Source organism: Sardina pilchardus, chromosome 13 (genome assembly GCF_963854185.1).
Source record: "Sardina pilchardus chromosome 13, fSarPil1.1, whole genome shotgun sequence".
Classification (NCBI taxonomy): domain Eukaryota; kingdom Metazoa; phylum Chordata; class Actinopteri; order Clupeiformes; family Clupeidae; genus Sardina; species Sardina pilchardus.
The window spans coordinates 4,532,640-4,554,782 of NC_085006.1; the positions used below are offsets into that span (position 1 = coordinate 4,532,640).

General features: G+C 41.0%; 1 protein-coding gene across 2 annotated transcripts; it reads right to left on the reverse strand.

The window, feature by feature from the left end:
* Nucleotides 1-176: 176 nt before the first annotated feature.
* Nucleotides 177-21,670, reverse strand: ddx6 (DEAD (Asp-Glu-Ala-Asp) box helicase 6). Of its 2 annotated transcripts, none has more exons than XM_062551698.1 (14): nucleotides 21,546-21,670; nucleotides 17,477-18,076; nucleotides 17,250-17,313; nucleotides 17,067-17,171; nucleotides 10,060-10,189; nucleotides 9,791-9,937; nucleotides 9,608-9,702; nucleotides 9,383-9,505; nucleotides 8,753-8,881; nucleotides 8,466-8,582; nucleotides 5,051-5,114; nucleotides 4,797-4,898; nucleotides 4,510-4,691; nucleotides 177-3,641 (listed from the first exon to the last, which is right to left on the reverse strand). In XM_062551698.1, exons 2-13 carry the CDS (start codon nucleotides 17,665-17,667, stop codon nucleotides 4,516-4,518), a joined length of 1,443 nt encoding a protein of 480 aa, XP_062407682.1. In that variant the 5' UTR covers nucleotides 17,668-18,076; nucleotides 21,546-21,670; the 3' UTR covers nucleotides 177-3,641; nucleotides 4,510-4,515. The 2 variants fall into 2 exon arrangements, with proteins under 2 accessions (XP_062407682.1, XP_062407681.1); XM_062551697.1 differs by having other exon boundaries at nucleotides 177-3,789.
* Between the last annotated feature and the right edge of the window lie 473 nt (nucleotides 21,671-22,143).

Sequence of the window (22,143 nt, forward strand, 5' to 3'; positions counted from 1 at the left end):
ATTGGTCCTCTGAAATCACATGAGGAATTTGTCCCTACCAATTACAAAATGGTTATTTTATAACCCAGGATGATTAAAGTCGAAGGTTCAAAATACATTTACATATTTGTAATATTTAACTTCTGGAGGTGGTGTGGGGTTTGGCCACTTCCAAATCAACAGCAAGACAGCAAGAGTGGATTACAGTGAGCTTTATTTCCGAACAAAAACTTTCACTTGAAGCCACGTCAGATGGTACCACAGCATTTAACTTTTCACAGATTCATAAAATATATGAATGGCCCACTGTAATATTGCCAATTGAGTTTTGGTGGGGAAGAAAAAAAGAGCGTCAAATTACCAATATTTTGCTTTTCAGTGTAAATACTGCGGAGTTGCATCAATCTGAAATTTGGGAAACAAAATCTGGCTTAAAGGGCAAAGAATTTTTCACTTTCATAAAACAAAATATTTCCAAGTAGTCTTCTCTACTCTCCTTCCCTTCCCTCCCCATGCTAATGCACCCAAATCCTTCAACTATATTGTGAATAGTAGAGTTATGTGGTTGAATAACCACCACCCTAAATACAGTTGAGGTAGGAATTGGATGCATAAGGGTAGCAATCTCCCACCCGCAAAAACCTCAACAAAAAAACAAACAAACAAAAACCTTTGAAGAATGAGATAAATTTAGTCACTTGCGTGGTAAGATGCCCTTTATCTCATTCTGCAAAGTAATTCCACACATACACATACACTCACACATACGCACCGCTACCTCTCAACTCTTGCAGCCTAGTTACTCCCAGCTAACATAAATGCATTACATGCTTTTTGGTGTTAGCTGGCAGCTTTCAAGGCAAGACAAGGAAAATGCAGGTAGCTGCCAAGACATCCTGCGATCTGGCCCTTGTTCACTCATCTAGTCACACAAATCTCCGTTTTTTTCCCCCCACCCCACGAAAGGTCAATGACATGACTGGTAGATTTGTGTGTTTTGAAGGGGGCACTAAGCAGAGAGAACAAGGGCCTGAAGTTCCACTGCACATCAAAATTTGCCCAATTCTCTAAGAAGTTCCTATTAGGTTGTCCTCATTGTTTCCAATTTACTCTCAAAAAGATTTAATTTAATTGTTTTCCTCAATATTTTCGTGTGCACAAAATGGCCTGTTGGAAACCAACAGCATCTATGACACTTGATGATGAACAGTGGAACAATGAGCATCTTACAGTTACTGGGAAATTGCCACTGAGGGCTTGTCTGCACACATGCATTACGTTTGGCAGCTCTGACTATCAAGGGGTCATTTTAACAAGATAACAACTTACCCAAATAAGCTTTCCCCAACCCCAACCATATTATCTTAAAGGAAGATACCAACATTTTGGGAAGTTCTCTTATTTCCAGTCTATCCCAGTTGGAGAAGAGAAAACGTATCCTTCTCTTCTCTGTGTGTGCGCAATAACCCAGTCTGTCAGCATTAGCCTAGCTTAGCGTAATTCACTGGAAGTGGGGCCAGTTAGCCTACAGCTCCCTTTTAGCTACAGACTAATTGGTCGAACTCACGTCCAGTGAATTACGCTAAGCTTGGCGAACAGTGTCAAACTGGGTTATTACACACAGATAAGAGAAGGGTATGTATCCCCTTCTTTACCTTTTGGGAAGATAGTAAATCAGCTAATCTCAAAATGTTGGCGTGTTACTTTAAGTAAATATGCAACTGCAGAAAAATTCAAATAAAAATATTGCCCTCAACTCTGTATCCCAACCACATTTTTTTTTTCTGAGCTCCCAGGCTTAAGCGCTAAAGGGGATGCTCTGCTGCACACACCCACACACAAAAAACTGTAGACACACAAATGTGTGTTATTACCACCCATGGCCTCTGCAGGAGCCAATACCACCCACATCCCACCCCAAATAAAATTTCCCGTTAACACCTCAGTTACTTAGGCCGACAGCCGACAAGGTGTAATCATCAGCGCAGTCGGACCCTGAAGTCCAGTCAAAAATTAGGCACACATTGCCTTTAACTTGCATTTGAGCCACTTTGTTTTTTTTTGTTTTTTTAAAGCTCAATGCGGTAACCTCCAATCAATTTTAGTGTTAAAGATCAGACTGATTTTCTTTTTCTCCTTCACCTCCTCTCTAAGCGGAGAGTTCACAACAGTCTAGGTACTCGTGTGTACTCACTTGCAGAAGTCATTTTAGTGCATATGGCAGTGAGGAGACCGATGTAACAGCATCATCATATTTACTAATTTACAATCTGCCAATTGAGCTGCACTGCAGCAGAAGACTTACACTACATGATGCAAATTTTTGTTTATGTTGTGATTAGAAGTCACTTTGACTAGGGTGTGCCTACCTTGCACATCTGTATTACCAGATGGCAAGCGGGCAAGTGTGTTTGTACAAGGCTTTACTTTTTTTAGCAGCCTAAAGATCAAGAGTTTCTGTCAACACTGCTTTAAGGATGCTTGGGAAGCTATTTAACTAAAGAAAAGTGCCAAAGTAAACCAATTATAAATCTGGGAGGAAACCTCCATTTGCATCCACATTCTTTCTTGTTTCACAAAATTATTCTTGAATCAATAAATAAATTTAGTCAAATTTGCTGCTCATTAGCAGAGGAGAAAGGGGTTGGGAACACTTTGGTTTCAGTATAACTATACATTTAAAAAAACAAACAAACAAACAAAAACAAACAAAAAAAAACAGTGCTGACAGAACCCCAAATCTCAGAGATGCCCTAGTCATCATCAAGCCTTTAAACACATTTTAAAACAATCCTTAAAAATGAAAGTATTTACAAGTTTACAGTGTGCCACATTAAGCAGTGAAGATGGCACATCTTGAAGTGAGAGGATTAGCCACCCATTACGAATGTCACTCCTTGGGCCGAAGAAAGATTTGTCCAGATTCCATCAGGAAGGAATCATCACGGTTGAAAGGAGACAGTCTGTAGAGTATCTGCTCATGTCTCTCAGTCTGCACAATGAAGACCGAGGAGGAAAGGTAGAGTCTATAGAAGTACATGTTCCACGACACCAAATGGATCAACAGCCAGCACCAGCCTTTAAGGAAACTCTAGGTGCAACATCAGTCCCACAATGGCTGAGCAGGAGTGGGGAGAATACACAGCCATGTCTCATTGCAATGTTGTATCCGATGCAGTGAAGACAGCATGAATGTGTTCGTTATCTCTGGCTTTTCTCTTGTGCCCACTCTGTGACGGAGCAAGAAGTCTCATCTTAAATCTATTCAAAAACTAAATGAAGAAAAATGGCGAGGGGGCATGTTTGTTTGGGGTGTTAGAAGTGGGCGCAGTAGGTGGTGGGAACTGGAAGACGCCCAAAAGACAATGTACATGAGGGTGTGGGGACATTATGAGATTACTTTTAAAAGCTGCTTGTTAAGGCACTTGATACAGTTAGTTAAAAAAGGAGAAAATTAAACGGAAAAGGAGTTGCTGCTTGTAATAACTGATAAGGTGTGGGCTGTTGGTTGTCATTTTTTTCTCGATTGAAAGGTGCTCGAGTCCCTTTATCCAATACTTCCCTCCTCAGTGAAGTGTCCGAGTCTTCTGAATGGATATCCAGCTCAGCCTCCTATTCAGTGCCGCGATTCCCTTCCCCGCATTCACCAGGCATTTCGATTTCTTATGGAGCAATCAAAATAAAATAAAATAAACAGACATGGGAAGAACAAAACAATGATGCGACCACAAAAACAAACAAACAAAAACAAAAATCCCCACAGCAAAGTGGGGGTGGGGGTAATTAAAGGGAGCGTATGGGAAAGATGATCTGGAGGCAAGAGGGAGAGGGGAGAAAGTATGTTTAGAAATCACCTGTGGTAAGTATTGATTTCAATTATACAACAGTTAGATCTGGTTGAACTATTTATCAATATCTGATTGGATAGGAGGCATTCCAGAGTGGGGATATCCCAAGACATCCCCACTCGGACTGTTCACTGCAACGTCACTCCAACGTGAACATTTCATCAATTCAAAACAAGAGAGGAAGGCTTTCTTAATGTCTCACTTCACAGTTATTGAGTGAGAATATGGCGTAAATGGAGTAGGGTTAATGTTCCATTTAGCGCCTGACATACAGACAAGCAAATAGGCTTTTTTTTTTAAAGTGTGCGCACCAGCACATGCAGCCTCTCACTGATTTTGCTCTAAAGTGATATGCTGCCTTGCTTGGCAACAGGAGAGGCCAAGACCAAGACTGGAACTATTTTTAGGAACGGAGAATGAACGAACAAAAGGCGACAAAATAAACGATAGAAAACAGAATTTGAAGTTTTTACTCTTGAATAGTTGGTAGTAAAACTGTTGTATAAAAGCAACATGGCACTCATGAGTATGGGATTGGTTGCCTCTAACACTTGGCCTCAGTGTTCCTACAGCCAAAACACAACCAACCCCACTGTGACTTGTGCCGTGTTGCTTAAATCACACATGCGAAAATGTATGACATGGGGGTGGGGTGTAAAAATGCAAGAGTAGGGCCTTTCACCTCTTCTTACAGCTTCAATGCCTCTCCGCTCTCACTGTGGTACTCGGCCACATAGAGGCTCTTATCGATGCTGCTGGGGATAGGTTTGATCTCAGTTCCCAACTGCTCCTCTATACCCTTCAGGTTGAAGCGATCGTCATAGGTGATCAGATTGATGGCGAGACCCAAATGTCCAAAGCGTCCTGGTGTCACATACATAGACAAAAATAATTATTAGGAATTTTATTTACCATTGATCATATTGAGGATTGGTGTTCACTGGTTCACATTTGAATATGACTGCATACCAGATCTGCCAATACGATGAAGGTATGTCTCTCCAAGCTTGGGAAAGTCAAAGTTTATCACCACATTCACAGCTTGAATGTCAATTCCTCTGGTGAAGAGATCTAAAAACAAGAACTTAAGTAAGAATAAACATACTTAAATGATACATGATGCATAAATGTTCATTACACAGAAGGTGACCATGGTGAAAGTCTTGTCTGCTGCAATGACAGATGATGGGCACAAATTCTTATTTCGGGGAGGCAAGTCTTACCAGTGCAGACAAGATTCCGGCAGAGACCATTTCTGAAGTCATGGAATACACGGTTACGGTGTTCCTGCAACACATAAAAGGATAGTTTCACGGTCAGGGTAAGTGCTTGACGTAATCCATATGTGTCTGTACCTCAAAATATGTGATTGTGTTGGATAATTGTATGTTATTAATGACTACTAGACCATTGGGGAAGTGCTCGTTTCAAGTTAATTTAAAATTTTAAAGTCACAATTTGATTTTTAATTTTCAATGTTTTTGTTAAAGCAACACTAAGGCACTTTTCCTCTGTCGCATGCACGCACGCTATTTGTCGATCCAGCAAATAACGATGTCCACAGACAAGGTTGAGTATGTTGCATGATTTTATGAAAGTACAGTATGATGTATTGCGACATTGAAGCAAGTAAAATTTGTAGTTTCTTTTGTCTCATTCCATCGAACTACAGATCTGCTACCCGATCTGGCAAACTTTCTTAGTGCGGCTATGGCGCAAAGCGAATGCAGAAGTGTCGTTCATCCTGCTACAAGTTGGTGAACCACTGAGATGATTTTGGATACATTCTTTTAAGGTAAAAAAAAAACGTTTAGTCTTTAGAGAAGTAAGCAAGAAAAACATTTTTGTCTCCGTGCAGGCATGGTCTTAGTCCGGATTGGATGATATGAGCAAAAATGAGCCAACAACAGCAAAGAAAATCCCTATCAACTTCTTGTGGCCTCCGTTGACTAAGTTAGTGTTAACTTACATGAATGAGCGACAAAATACAGGTGGGTGTCAAAATTAGAATATCGTGGAAAAGTTCATTTTCTCCCCTAATTTATTTCAAAAAGTGAATCTTTCATATATTCGAGATTCATTACATATACACTACTCACAAAAAGTTAAAGGAATAGTTCGGAATTTTGGACATAGGACCTCATTTCCAACTTAGTCGGGGGGATATAGGTTGGTGAAGACCATTTTCAGTGAATTTCTGCCCCTCCTTGAGTTGCAGCGTTCATCTCGTGCTAATCTGGTGCCGAGATAACGCAAGTCAACGGTAACATCCAGCCTGCCACTGAAAACACTCCACAGAACACCCAAAACAAATAAATTATAACGTCAGACTATCAATGCACATGCCTGTGTTGGTAGAACAATGTTAGAAATAAAACTAACCTTGCATCGCATTGCAATAGCCTACTTTGTTCCCTGTATGGCAGTGGCGGATTGATATTGAGAAACTAGTCCCTCAAAATGTAATAAATCATTGAGTTGCAAGGTTAGTTTTATTTCTAAAATTATTCCATCAACACGGACATGTATATCGATAGTCTGACGTTTTAATTGACTTGTCTCGGGTGTGCTGTGGAGTGAGTAAGACTGTTTTGGATGTTACTGTTGAAATGCGTTAGCTCAGAACCAGCGTTAGCAAAGGGGAACGCTGCAACTGAAGGAAGTGGTTAATCGTGATAAAAACGGTCTCCACCGACCTATATCACCTCGGCAAAGTTGGAGATGAATGTCCAAAATTCCAAACTATTCCTTTAAGGATATCTGGCTTTCAAATTCTATATAATGTTCCATAATATTCCAATTTTGTGAGACCCACCTGTATTTCCATACCAGAGATTTCAGAGTAGCAAGTCGAACTTCAATTAATGTTTTTTTTTTTTTTTAACTGGATGCAGCATTAAGTTGGAAAAGATAACGCGCTGTAGTGTTTTTTTTTTTTTTTGTCTCTTGGCATGCATGCTGGATGTGACACTGGGGATGTGGCTGCATTGTCGATTCTACTTTTATTTTCAAAGTTTGAGATTGAGATGTAATTTTCATCAACTTTGTGACACCCCTATGTAATCTCTTCCAATTGTTATTTTGGACAATTTTAATTAAAACAGAAATAGCAGATATTAGGACTAATAACCTAATATAGGTCAAAATTCAGTCAAAAATTGATTTAGAAACATACCTGACCTAACAGAAACACTTCTAATATGCATCAAACTTACTAAACTAACAGTCCATCAACAGCATTTCCAGATTTGAAATGTAACATCAATTTAATCATAATAACTGATATAATTGATATAATTGTAAAACAGTTTTTGTCCACTACAGGCCATAACAGTAATAGTAATCATAATAAGTAATTAAGTGAATTAAGTGAATTAGTTACTTTTTTGTCTTACAGCCTGAAATCAAAACCCATTTTATTTACAAATTGAGCTGAACATTAAAAAAAAAATGAAAAACTAGAATAACATGTTTGGAAAAGTCATCATACCCCTGATTCAATACTTTGAAGAGCTTCCTTTTGCTTTCGCTTTCATTACAGTCATCAATCTGTTTGGATATCTCTATTAGCTTTGCACGCCTAGATTGGGGAATATATGCCAAAACTTCCTTGCAGAATTGTTCAAATTCGTTCAAATTCAGTCAAATTCTGTGGGGAACGGCAATGGACTGCTCTCTTCAAGTTAATCCACAGATTTTCTATAGGATTTAAGTCAGGGCTCTGGACATTCTCAAGGACATTCACCTTCCTATCACGTTCTTTTGGCAGTAGTAAGTTTAGGATCATTGTCGTGTTAGAAGGTGAATGACCTGCCCATCTTCAGCTGTCTAGCAGAGGGACACCGGTTTTCCTCAAGAATTTGGGTGTACTTGGCAGCATCCATTTTCCCTTCTATCCTGATCAATTGCCCAGTCCCCGCTGAAGAGAAACATCCCCCCGACATAATGTTGCCCCCACCATGCTTCACAGTAACCTGACTTTCGCCAGATCCTGTAGTTCACCGTCTGCTTCACACAAGGATCTGGGACTTCTCGATAGGAGATGTATTTCTGAAGGCGGGTCCTTGTAAAACATCCTCGCATGTGATTTGATAAACCACTTGCCTGTTATCTTGAATGACGTGCTAGGCTTCTTCAAGTTCTTGCCAAACCCGGTCGGAAGAAGAGTAAAAACATCCTTGCCACCAATAAATGTCTTCAAAACTATTCTCTGAAAGAATGAATACTCGATAGATTCGACAAAACGGTTGAAACAGCAGAATCAATATCAGCACAAGACTCCTCGCTGCGTGCCGCCATTGTCATTTGAGTCAAACACTCGCTTCGGCGCTCCTGATTGGCTGCTCATTTTTTGATCACTGGCACAGGGGTTTGGATTGCCCTCGCGTCCAGACCCTTGTGTGGAGCTCAGCGAAACGCCTCTGGTGGAGCATGGCAGAACTACAAGGGTCTGGCGAGAGTCAGGCTAGCTTCACAGTAGGTATGGTGTGTTTTGGGTAGTGTACCGTGTCCCCTCAATCTGCCAGACTTGCAAACTGCAGCTTTACAACATTAGTACCTATCTGAAACCTGCCCGTTATTTATCTTTAAATCCTTTAACAGGTGTAGATATAATAATATAAGACAGCAACCACATACCTGTCTCATCTTTGCGTGAATGTAGAAACAGGAGTAGCCAAGTTGAGAGATTTTCTTTGCCAGGAGCTCAACTCTCTGAGACGAGTTGCAGAAGATTATTGATTGATTAATTTGGAGCTAAAGGGGGTGAGGACAGAGAGAAAAATGCATGAGGAATACTGGTCTCAAACACTAGATGTGTAAAAAATGGAATTCTGAAGTCACAAACTCCATACACTGACAACTAAACAGAGAAGAAAAAAGGATGGAAGTGCTCAACACTAGGAACCAAAATGCTAGGAACTCACCCTAGAGAACAGAGTATTAAGACAGTGTACTTTCTGCCTTTCAGTGACATAGGCGTAATACTGAGTCACACCCTTCAGAGTCAGCTCCTCCATTAGGTTAATCTCGTAAGGCTTCTGCAGATGGGAATTCTAGAAGAAAAAAATATTTCACTACATGATTGTCTCAACAACAATCACCGGTTACATATCTGATCAAACAGTAGAATGTGTAACATGAAGAGATAGAATGTACAACCTTCCTTTACCAATACGCTCATTGAGGTCAACAATGAATTTTACGCAGCTCATATCCATGGCACAAATTCTGACATTCTTTTACATGGACCATTTGTTTGTTTTTCATTACTGAGGGGGTCTGTCAATCTTAATCCAACCACCCAGTCACACAAATAACTTGTTTAGGTTTGTTTGAGGTGGGCAAATATGATTTTTTGGAGGGTGGTCATGTGTCTATGCATATATCAGCTGGAAATACACAGACTTGTATCTCCACATCACATATGCAAATGAGTTGGATGAAATCACAATTTCCCAAAAACAACCAGTCCTTATACTGCCTGAGAAGCTGTAGATGCTGGACTAATTTGGCTGTCTAAACCTGAGAGATATTATTCCCTTAGCAAAACATACCATAAACTTCTGCACACTGATGGGAAAAGTAGCAGAATACAGCAGAATTTGTCTTTGCTTGGATAGGAAGCTCAGAGTCTCCTCCATCATCAGCACAAAGTCCTGTGACAGGAGCTTATCAGCCTGTTTAAAACATAAGTAGGCAACACAGGTTGAGTGTTTCAAAAATAAATTGCATTAACATTCTTCTTTTATTATTATTATTCCTTTATTCATTTCACTTGCCTCATCCAACACGATCATCTGCACTTGGCTGACTTTGGCCACTCCCTTTTTGATGAGGTCCAGGATCCTTCCTGGTGTGGCAATGACTACATGTACTATAAAGGAAAAGATAATTAAGTGAAAATACATGTGTTGGTGAGCGATATTAATTTGTGATTCATGTAATGTAACTTCACAACATACCCGTCTCATCAAGTCGCATGATGTCATCACGAAGGTTGGTGCCACCAGTAGTTGCCATAACCTTGACTCCGCCCATGTGTTTGCTGACCTGGATGCAGATCTGACTCACCTGCAGGGCCAGCTCGCGAGTAGGAACGATGACCATTGCTGAAAAAAAATAATTTCCCATTTTCATTCCTTCCCAAATGAATCTAGCCATTCAAAATCATCCATGGCATAATGTGAAAATATCAATATCATTTAATTTCATTACACGTTCAAAAATTCACCTTGTATGCAGTCCTTCTTCAGGTCAATGCGTTCAAGTAAGGGGATGAGGTAGGCGCCGCTCTTTCCAGTGCCGTTCTTTGCTCTGGCCAGAATGTCCCTCCCTGACAAAGCAATAGGAATGCTCTCCTCCTAACAGGGCATAAGAGCAGTCTCAATCGCCAACATACTTGAAATACCTTCAACATGGCTACAGCGCTTTAATAAAGTGTTACATATAAAGTTGATTACAAGGGCTCATTCATTTCCAGGGTGTCTACAGGTATAAACAAGTCAAATTTAAGACTTTAAGACCTTTTAATACCACTTCTAAATTAAATGTAAGACAAAACTTGATGGAAATAGAAATCATATGAAAATATACAGTACTCTTTCCAAGTAAACACACTGATGTTTGCTGATAATGAACAGTGCGGTAAAATGACAATCGGTTTAAACTTCTTAGACCTGAGCCTCAGTGAAGTCATAGGGCACACCCAGAGCCATAGAAAGAGAGTTGCGGCACTCTGATGTCGCTGCCATAAGATTAAAAGTTTTTTTTTAAAAATCTGTGCTGAATGGCTGAGGGTGGGATGTATTTTAGTGCTGCCACTAACAACTAATTCCTTCGACTAATTTTTCGATTAAAGACTATTTTATCACAAAAAACTTGTTTTGTTGCGTTTTATTTTTTAACTCAGCTGAAGGGCCAAAACATGACATATAGCCATAGGCCTATGTAGCCTTTTAACATTCTAAGCATAGGCCAGATAGCATTTGTATGGCATTGTTATGTTATTTTAATGATAATAATGACAGTCATTTTTTTAAAATACGGTTAATATAATGCTGTTGAATTAATTTATAAATGGTGCACTGTCACTTTAAGGCTCTTGCCAGCTCCACTCAGTGGCTGCTGTGCCTATGGCCTCTCACAGTTTATAAATTGTCAGGAGTGGAACTACTGTTGTCTTCACGTTTATTCTTTAAGGCGAGACACTACAGTTGAATAGGGTAAAATTTTTAAATAATAGGTATCACCATGAAACTTCCTCAGTTGATTACTTACACAAGTATGAGAAAAAAATGTATTACAAGTTTTTGAAATGTGTATGCTTAATTATGCAAATGAGGCATTATCTCATTAAATATGCATGATTTTGCATATATTTCCGGTAGATAGATCTGAGCATATGATAAAGCCAGGTGCAAAATTATTCTTTCATGTTGTTTACAAACAAGATTACAATAAAATTACAGAAGGATTTCAGGATATCTGCTTTCATTGCCTAGGAAATCCAAATATACTGTCCATAGCCTTAAAAAAACGATTTTTGCCATGCTTTTTTGATTAACATGTCACATAAATCAGGCCAGGAATGATGTATTAACAAATCCCTCTGTAAATGTCTTCAGAATACTGTTAAGTGTATAACTGGAACGTTTGGTGTAGATAGGTGCTACAGAGGCTGAGAAGTATCTACCGGAAAATGACTCAAAACCGCAAATAACTAGTTTTGAGAAAACAGCCTTAAAACACAGCCAATGAGATTCGTTCTCAGCTTAGACTCGTCTTTGAACTTTCGCGATTGGTTGCCAATACAAAGGAAATGTCCATATTTGGATTGCATGGCGTTATGCAGGAGGAACAGGGCTTTCCAACAGTGTGAGACACGATATGATTTGGATCACGTTCGCGGGAGTACATTACATTTTAGAATGGGAACTTTTGAGAAAATGTGGAGAAATACATAGGCGCGAGCACACAAAAGTTCGTGAAATAAACACCTAAATGTGCAAATCGGACTTTGTTGTTGTAGTAGGGTGGTAGAATACATGCTAAGGTAGCAAACTAGCACAAAATCTCGAAATTGACCGGAGGTCACAAAAACAATGTTTTCAACTGCCGTGTCTCGCCTTAAACGTTTCTTATATAAAAAAGGAGGCATCAGTAATCAACAATGACAAGCCAGCTGGATCCAGCGGCGCTCTCTCCCCCTTTTGTGCGCGCTCAACGCATTCCCAATCAAATGAGTAACATAACGTAAATTAGATCTGCTGCAATGGAGATTACGAGTATAATCACATGCTGTTTTGACATTGCAAACGTTGTCTAAGAAGAGTGTAAAGCAGTTTGCTGTAACGTTAACCACAACGTCGTTGCTGGGAAAAATAGTATGTGGCGGGCCGGACCTATGATAAACTAATGAATGCTCGGCAAGCCGCCCTAAAGTGCTTGGCGGGCCGCAGTTGGCCCGCGGACCGTAGTTTGGACACCCCTGCTAGGCTATAGTATAGGCTGTAGTTGATACTATGGGCATAATTCACCAAACTGTTACTCAGATGTATCCTCTTACTTAACTACATGCTTGTGGTAAGTGTATTCTGTGTTGTGAGTTAGTTAGACTACTATCTGAGATGCGTTCCGCACGAAACGTCAATTTATTTCGTTCTGTGTTAAAGACGCAGTCTCTTTAACGACGCGCACCTTGATTGTTGATATCACGGGCGGCATCATGTTTGCTTCAACGGTTTTATTTATCAATGAATAAACGACACACCATTGTGTTGTCAGCGTGAGGCACTCTTCACTTTATTTATTGCAATTTCCACAATACCATGTTAGTCAGAGTCTGGACTAGCCTATTAGCTCAAATCCCCCCGCTTAGCTCTGCTTAATGAATCGTGCTGAAAGCATGCAGGCTGCTGTATAAAACATTATTGCCAACAAGTTACTGCCTAAATTACACATCAAGTCTAAGTAGCCTGTTGAACATCCAAACACAGCCATTGTGCTTCTCAAGAGTTAATAACAGAATAAATAACATTACAGCCGTTAGAGACGGGAGACCAAAAATAAATAGGGGGTCCATGGCAAAACGACTGACTAAAAAAATTGGCTTATTTTCATATTCGAATAATCGCGGCAGCACTAATGTATTTCTGGATGCTGGAGAGAGTAATCAATTAACTCATTGACTACTGACCAAGAGGTTGGCTGTTTGAAGTTCCAAACAAGGAAAATGGCATGGGAAAGCTCTGCCGTTTTTTTCCCACGGTCTCTTAGGCCGGGACACACCAACCAACACCAACGGTGACAGAAAAGCAGTCGAACTCATCAGTCAGCCCTCGTCGGTCAAAAAAGTGCCTCGGAGCACACCGAAGCGACGCCGAGCGTACGTTCTGCGCATGCGCGAGGTGTGATGCCCACAACTACAGGCTTCAGAGCAAGGGGGCAGGCGAACGTTCGGAGAGCGTAGACATTATGGCGGACACCATGGGAGACCAGTCCCATCTAGCCATTCCATTGAATCCGCTTTTGACATCAAATAACGTTACAGCTGCAGTGTTTTACGCCGTTTGTGAGGGCTCAGTCAGGGGTCAGTGCCCCACATGGCTACAAACAGACCAACAAAGGCAGATGAGAGGCATGGTAATGGATGGGCGGTACTACCCCAGAGCTGTCCTGATGAAGCTCCACCCCCCCAGGTGTCTTTGATTGCCTCTGGCCAGGTGCAGGGTGTTAATCAGGCAATTGGCTGCCTTTTTAAAGCTGAACAGGACAGACCTCAGGCAGACTGGTTTGAGCTTCTGAAGAGCGGAAACCCGACGTCAAAACCAGTCTCAGGGTAAGGGCCTACGGCCACCCCTTTCACAAAGTAACCTCTCTGTTTTGCCTGTTGAAAACTGTTGGACTGTGTGAGCCTAGTTGGAGTGGAACTTCCTGGATTGGAGTGTGCTGCAACCAACTGGAGCGAGAGAAGAAGGCCAGGACTTCCAGGACAACCGATCAGGAAGATCACGAAGGCTGGGGAATAGGACAGTGGCAGGGACCGCACTCCCCACTAACGTTGTCCTTGTCTCTATCTCTCTCTCACGCCGACCCGAGCCCTCTGACTGCCTCGGTCCAGCACTGCAGACATTTGAGTTGCCTTCTGCTCCCCACCCCCTTTTCCCACGAATTACAAATAAATTCCTAAGTTTGTTTCACTGCAACCTCTGTGTCTGACTACTTTGTTCCAATTGGTTGACCCACTATCCTGTCTCGCACGGCCAGGCGGCCACACTTTGTACAAACCTTTTCTATTTTGGAGTAATACAACATTGTGAGATTGGCATTATAACCTCGTGACTGTCTTATCGGCAGAGTAATAAATGTTTTTCCAAAATCAATGCTAAGTAGAGCTTCCTTTTGCTTTCGCTTTCATTAGTCATCAATCTGTTTGGATATCTCTCTATTAGCTACGCACGCCTAGATTGGGGAATATATGCCCAATCTTCGTTGCAGAATTGTTCAAATTCAGTCAAATTCTGTGGGGAACGGCGATGGACTGCTCTCTTCAAGTCAAGTCAGGGCTCTGACTTGGCCACTCAAGGCCAGTCAAGGACAGGAAAGTAACGTAGGTTAGGTAATGCATACGCGTCCAGAGAGAGTAAAGCGTCGTCATAGGTCAGACTCGGACAGACTACGTGCCTACGTCACATGTACGTCCCCTGAGCCTGCACAGGAGACACGTAGACCAACAGGAAAACGGTTGAAATTTACTTCATTGGTCCTATTATTACCTTTGCGCAAGAACAAAGAAAGATGGTTTTAAGGGTCATTTCATGAGAAAACCAGGCAGAGGTCGGAAGATGGGGGTCGGCCAAATTGGCTCATACTTTGTATGTGTGATAAGTATGTGGAACTATGAACTATAATTAAAAATGAAATATAATTGAAATATATGGTGTTCTGGGACCCCCCCTCAGAGACCCTAAAAAATCCAACAATTCATGGCTGAAAATGACTGAAATTGCAATGGCTACCCTGATTATCCTGATAACGATATGAACATGAGCTAAACTCATTCACTGCCATTGATGTCTTTAAACGTCAATTTAGACACTTACGTTGACTGCCATTGACGTCTATAGAATGGGGAGGGCTCATGGGTGGGCTTAGGAACGATCTGGCAGAGTTTCAGGCTTGTAAACAGACTGTACTAGCGATCCGAACCGCTAGAAGGCAGCAGTGCCATTTGGATGATTAGTATCTGCCTGCAGAGCCACATGCAGAGACATACAGCAAGCAAACACACTGAAGATTGACCACAGTGGATCTAGTTTGCACATGGTCCAGCGAATAAATATGCTTACTTCTTAAAACACGTGAACGGTATGATCCATCCATACATTGGATATTGCTATATAGACTAACAACAACTTTGCTATAGGGATGTTAACCGGTGACTGTTTGACCGATGGTTGACCGTATCCACGTTAACCGACCAAAGTTGTCGCTAGTCGGTTAAAAAAAAAAAAAAAGAAAAAAGAGGCATCTTTAAATTAGGCTAAAGACAGTGGACTAAACGCTACTACAGCTAGCCATCTCATTCCAAGAATATCTTTTTTGCGTGAAGTTAACAAATTATCCCTCACACTCAATTTTTTATAACTCGCCAGCTTGTAGGCTATGCTACGTAATAAACCAATAAAAACATTTGGCACGAGATCACAGCGGTGGCCGGTGCGTCTTTTGCAATCTGGAAGTGCGCTGTTTTATCCATTGGTTTTATCGTGTTGCAGTCTAAGCAACTTTCCGCATAAAATGGGCTTAGATTGGGAAAGACATTACATCTACATTTCAGAAGGGTCATCAATGGTAACAGATAAGGTAATGATCATCTTTCGTTATTATTGTTAGCACTTCCTCAAACTAAGCTGCGTCTCTTCGGAGCTGTCATTTTCATAAGTGAGCCACGGCCATTTCAGCTTCAAATGAGCTTCTAACGCTAGACAAACGCCTTTATTTGCAATGCGATCACCTTGTACCCAAACCATTTTCGGAGCGAAGGAACCATTTGTCCTCCACTTACAAGCTCCTTGGTTTGCAGGACTCATGTTTGGCGCTGTTGGGGATTTAAAAAAGTGACGTGAGTGAAAGGGCGGCGCTGGGGCTGTGTGTAGGAGCGGGGGACAGAGAGATGAGAGTTGGGAAATTGCGTGGCTGGCTGTTATTTCAAATAGCATAATTTATTTTAAACGAATCGGTTAACCGGTTTCAACCGGCTAATGAGCCTCGGTGGTCGGTCAAGAAAATGTGTAGTTTTCGCCATCCCTACTTTGCTAGTGCTAGCTTGCTAAGTCCCCAGAGTCCCTAGAAACCTTGAAGAGACTGACGAGATAACAGTGCAATCGTGGTTGACATACTACTGAAATGCTAATGTTAAAAAGTTGATTTTCACAAAAAGATTGTTTTCTCCATTTTTTTGGTCAAAAACAGGTGTTTATAGCAAAACTAACCCATGTTCTACTGACGATTACTAAAGAACGGAAAACGATAGAAACAAACCGTTTTTCCTGGTGAAAGAAGAGAGTCTACTCTTTCATTTGGTAGCTTGTGTGTTTACATAGTCATAAAACTCACTGTTTGGTGGATCTTAGAAAAACAGTCAAAATGCTGTAAAACGTTTGGCAGTACGGAGCGCTCTGCACTGAAAATGGCTGGCAGCCAATGAGTTAATATTTCCATAGAGCCTAGGTAGCATAGTATTACAGACCAAACGGTGCACTAGGGGGTTATCTGAACCACTGAAAGCAACATTTTCCTCCCTCTAAATTTCGGTCATTTTTAAGAGCCATTATTATCTCACATGCGCAGTGGCTTCGGTGGATGGTTTTGCTATTGCTGGAGAGAGGAACATCTACTGATCAAAATCAACTGTCGTCTAATTGGGCCACACATAAAGTGCACCGTGCCAGGAGGGTCTTTCGGGGATTCCGATTGTGGTTCCCAGTAACTTCCCTGTATCCAAATAGTGCAATTTCCTTTTATTACCTTTGCACAAGAACAAACTATAAAACTGTTTTGAAAATAATATGACAAGTTTCCCTTAGTCACATAAGAAAGTAGTCTATAGTCTCCACAAAAGACTGAAACAAAGTAATTTTTGGGGTCAGACCCAATTTGACTGTCAGTCAGGTTATGGCTAACAAACCATTTTTAAAGATGGCCTAATCCTGTGTCGAACTTTTGTTAAGTGCTTACCTGAATAGGGGAAGGTTTCTCCCAGCCCATCTCAAAGATCCCCATAAGCAATTCCCGCTTCAAGCAGTAATCTTCAAATTCATTCCCCTTTGTCGCGGTCACATCCTGTAAAGAACGCCATACAATTAGTCCTCCACTTAGCTAATCAAGAATTCACTTTGTTTAAATTGGTCATGTTCTCACCGAAGTTCTCATTCTCATGTCCTTTGGAGGGACCTTTAAGTTTTTCTTCCAGTCATCTCCAGGTCTGATTGGGGAAAATCCATGAAAAACCATTAGTATTAATGCACATTCACAACATGTTATGGTAGAATAAGACATATTTTGCTTAAAACAGTGAGCCTCATAAACCCCACAACAAACAAAAAAAGTGATTTCACGAGGAATAAAGTTTAGAGCTTGATATTTACTTGATGACTGTGTTTGTTGGTGCTGGCTGGGAACTGCCATTGTTGATTGTGCTGGAGGCCTTCACTTGGCTTGCTGGTTGTTGAGGACTCCCTCCACCTGGGCCACCTGCTGGCTTTCCTGTGGCCCGAAGCTGGCCATTCTGATTAGACAAGCCCAAAATCACTTGGCTCTCTGTTCTTGCAGTACTCATCGTTCCTCTTCAAAAACAGCTAATTCAATCTGACAGATGTAACAAAGGATTATGCTTTTGTTCACAAGAGTTCGCAAGGATATGTGCAATTTGCCGTCCTGCACCTTGCAACTCCTAAAGAAAAATCACGACAGCGAAAAAAAAAAAAAAAATCCCTTCAGATAACTTCAGGTTCTTCGTTCTTCTTCCAATAATGTTTTCTTTGAATATTTTAAATAAGATTCATTCAATAAAGGAGTCAGTGATGCTGCAAGCAGAAAAAAATGGCTAGAATGGCCAAGTCCACTTTTTCAAAGGTGTTGACCCATGAGAAGAGGCCAAGACACCAAAGTGTCAGTCATTTTAGTATTTCCACATCCACTCTTCCTATTCCAAGTTTCGAAGTTGAACAGCTTCCAAAGACATCAACCTAAGACAAAGGAAAGAAAAAGCATTTTGCATCACAGTCATAAAAGAAGATCATGGATGCACCACGAGGAGAATTCTCCCATGTGCGTAAGAGTGCGCAAGTCAGAAAAAGTGCATAACTACGCTCATTTCTGCCTGCGGAAATTCTCTCCTTCGTTTAAAATCGGTCAAAAAAAAAATATATATATCCCTTGAATTTGTCATTTATGCACAATGGAGGGAGGGAGATACGCGCTTTGAGAGGAGCAACCCCAAAATCTGAGTGTTTCATATTGCTCGATGTCGGCAGTAGGCCTAGTTGCCTCCGCCAAGGAGGTTATGTTTTCATCGGGGACCGTTTGTTTGTCTGTCGGTCTGTTTCTTTGTCTGTCTGTGTTTGTCTGTCTGTTAGCAAGATAACTCAATGAAAATCCATTGAGCCGTCTGGATACAGGAGGCATTTATGTTTTTCACTTGGTGGTGTAATGGCATGGTATGTATAGTTTAGGTTAAAGAGGAACTATGCAGGATTGGCGATTTCATCTCTGGTTTCAGTTTCGTTTTTCGTTTTCGCTCGTTTTATGCTTGCATTTTCTCTGCAGAGCTTCCCCGACAGCTTTAGTGTGTATATTTATACATGTATAGGCTATATTTAAACATATAAATTGCAAGCGTGGTTCTTCGTCTCAGACTGCCAGATGTAAACAAAGAGCGATCGTCTCCTGCAGAAAGTTGCATAGGGTCTCTTTAAAATGTATGACAACCAAGGAAGAAGTAGGCTGAGCTAATAATAAAAGTTATCCGTTCAACGACGAACTAAGCTCGTGGCCTGCATGGATAAAAACATTTGCGCGCTTTAGAATGGTAGAAGCCAAACCAAAGGACTATGAACTTTTCTAAACGAAAGGACTTTTCATAGACATTATATTGGAGTGCATAACGTCATTTATGAGTTGTATCCTGATAGCTTACTTAGAGGAACAATACAGGCGGAGGTCTGTGCTCTCTGAGTGCTTTTCTAGTTACCTCCACCAAGGAGGTTATGTTTTCATTGGGGACCGGTGTCTGTCTGTCGGAAGAACTGATCACATTTTGGGAGTGATCCGTCGGGATTCCGGAGCCGTTTATGTTTTTCGCTTAGCGGTGTCATGGCATGATATGGCCAAAGATCCTTAATTATTGACAAGATAGAGCAACGTAATGCATCTCTATGGAAGCAAAATTCGAACAGTTCCTGTCTGCTTAAAGAGGCATGTTGCAAAGACGTCATAGTGGAATATCGATCTCTGTCAGATTGGTAAGCAGTTCAGTTCGAATGTAACAGGTCTGCTTAAAGGGGGATTTAGCCCCCCTCCCCTTTGCGAAGACAGAACGCGGAAATGATCGAACGTTTGCGTCTCTCGCTCCGCTTTAACCCTCTCTGATATGGCCACGTGGTGGCGATCTGAATAGTTTAGGTTCAAATGTATGACAACTTAGGAGGAACAATACAGGCGGAGGTCTGCGCTCTCTGAGTGCTTTTCTAGTTCTACATAGGTTACACAGAATGTTACAAATTAGCATTACAGTATCAAATTTGATGCTTAATAAACTGACTTCATGTGCCTTCATGCGTTTCCCCATTACAGGGTCACACGGTGCCATATTTCTCAACATTACCTTATCCATGAGGCTCCATTGTTAAAAAGTGAAAAACCCTGTTATAATCACCCACTTTGGGTATTCATGGATTTCATCAGGTCCCTTTCCACAGGTGTATAAAATCAAGAACCTTGATTATCAATGCAGACTGCATGGTGCTTGATTAATACACCTATGGAAAGGGACCGGTTGAAACCCATGAATTGGAGCTTATTGACTGTGCATCTTCAGTTTTAACTTGACGTGAGTCATCAACCCATACCCTACTTCATTCCAGTCTGTTGATTTCTTTCCAACTTCACCCAAGTCATGCATACATTTGCACAGACGTCTGCACTGTTGCCGAGCAGTATAGTTTATACTCTGCTGTCTCTTGATTAGTTTGTAATGGAGTAATGTGATGTAATGAGGGGTCATTGGTAATTTATTTCCCAAAGCCTGGCAACACTGATACTGATATTACCATCATATTTAACACCAGCTCTCTCATACAGTCATGCTAATAAAGTACTCTGAATTTGAATGTATGTGCATATCTAGCCAACCAAACATGAAAATCTGCATACTGTTACTTGGTTGGAACTGGCATGAGAGCGGCTAAACCGCGCACGAACTCTGTTTCATATTTGGTACTGTAGGCTCAACATTTGACGTCTTCAATCCACTGGGTTAGCTACGGTTTAGCTAGCATGAGGGCTACTTCTAATCAAAATGGCCTCATGTCCAATCTGCCAAATTGTACTCAACCATAAAGACAAACTTCTATCAGGTGGCCCGTGTTAATAGTTCAGACTCAATGGTACATTTGCTTCTAGCGACGACGTTAGCTTGTTGGATGACGCCAACATTTGATTAGGTTAACGTAAGCGTTATAAGTTAAGCACTTAACATGACAGACTGGAAACTAGGTTGTGGTTACGTTACGATATTTTCTCCCGAAGTGCTTGTCAAATTAGGTTGCTGCAGCTTCACCCAACGTTGAGTCAACCAAAAGGGTCTGTGACAAGTTAACATAAGAAGCTAACTTAGCAACTTGCTGGCCTTGCCTCCGTTCGCCAAGATAACCAAGTAAGGTAAGGTTGAAGTTACATATCACATACCCAAAGCTTAATTTCATGCTACAATGACAATTAATACAAACATCCAGTCACTAACAACAAACCACTTTTTCCAAAGCCGGTCAGGGTGACGTTAGCCAAGTTCAGTATGACGTTACCTAGATAGCTAACTGGCTAACGTTAACATGCCGTTAACATTAGTTTACGTGAAGTTAACGTTGCACGTCTTCAAGTTAACGCTACCCTTTCGATAGCGAGTTTTGATATTGCAGCAATATCATCTTATTTTACGTGACTCAATTACTTAAATTGCCATTGCATCTAGTAAACAGTGTGGACATTGACCTTAACCTACGATAAAACGAAATCAAGTCAATGTTAGCCATGTAGTTATCGTTATCCTGCGTAATAGATCACGTTAACCGTAGTTGTTTTAAGTTAGCTTTCAAGCTAGCCCACCAGTGCTGGTGTACGTTTACGGAATACCGAGTCTGGTGCATGACATTATCAAATAAAGTAAGCAAGTTACTCGGCCTGAAGTATTGTCTACTACGAAATAGTTTGCAAGACAGCTGGTGGGTGCATCCATCATTATATCACTTACTGAAGACCAGCCTGTTTATTCGCGTTAGCCAACCTTAGAGCAAAATCGAAGCAGCAACAACGTCATACGGAAAATATAAAGCTAATGTTGGCTAGTTGTTAGCTAGCTCGACTGTAATTGAAATTATAACGAGTTAGAGTTGTGTGTGAAGCACTGGCTGATCGAACCTTCTGTGTTGCACTACTTACCACAGATGTCCAGGATTTAGTGTTTTTTTTTTAATTATGTCTATGCAACTATCTTCCTAGAAACGTCACAGCGTTCGTGCAGTGTGTTTTTCAGAACTATGCCGAACAGCAAAAATGGCTACCCCTCCTCTTTAAACCCTCCCACTGGATGTCACCTGACAAGAAGGCTCAGTTCGCAAAAACTGCAGTAGGGGACCAAACAAACCTTGAAGGTGTAGTAGCTAGGCCCAAGAGTGGTAGATCCATAAAACTTGACATACTCTCAGAGGATGTCAGGTTAATCATACACATAAAGTTGGTGCAGTTCATAACATCTCATATGAAGATAGGGGCGATTACAGTTTTTCTCAATTGTTTACACACAATTTCTGGTAGGCTACTTGAGACAATTCCAATAATATGTCGCCTAGCTCATGCACCAACCTGAACCGATTCTGCTGAACTATAACAATTTCTGCTTTACACTCAAATTGCCGTTCTAAAACACAATGTTTTCAAAACACTACACACAATTCTCTGCATTTGACAGAATTTTCATGAAGCAAATGTCTTGTTCTCTCAAGGAACACACTGCCATTCAAATTCTAAAGCTATAACT

Coding starts and splice junctions, on each gene's coding strand:
- ddx6 (XM_062551698.1), bottom strand. CDS start 17,667: ATGAGTACTGCAAGAACAGAGAGCCAAGTGATTTTGGGCTTGTCTAAT. Junction 10,190..17,066: donor AGAAACCTTCCCCTATTCAG/GTAAGCACTTAA, acceptor ATGCCCTGTTAG/GAGGAGAGCATTCCTATTGC. Junction 4,692..4,796: donor TCATCGTATTGGCAGATCTG/GTATGCAGTCAT, acceptor ATGTGACACCAG/GACGCTTTGGACATTTGGGT.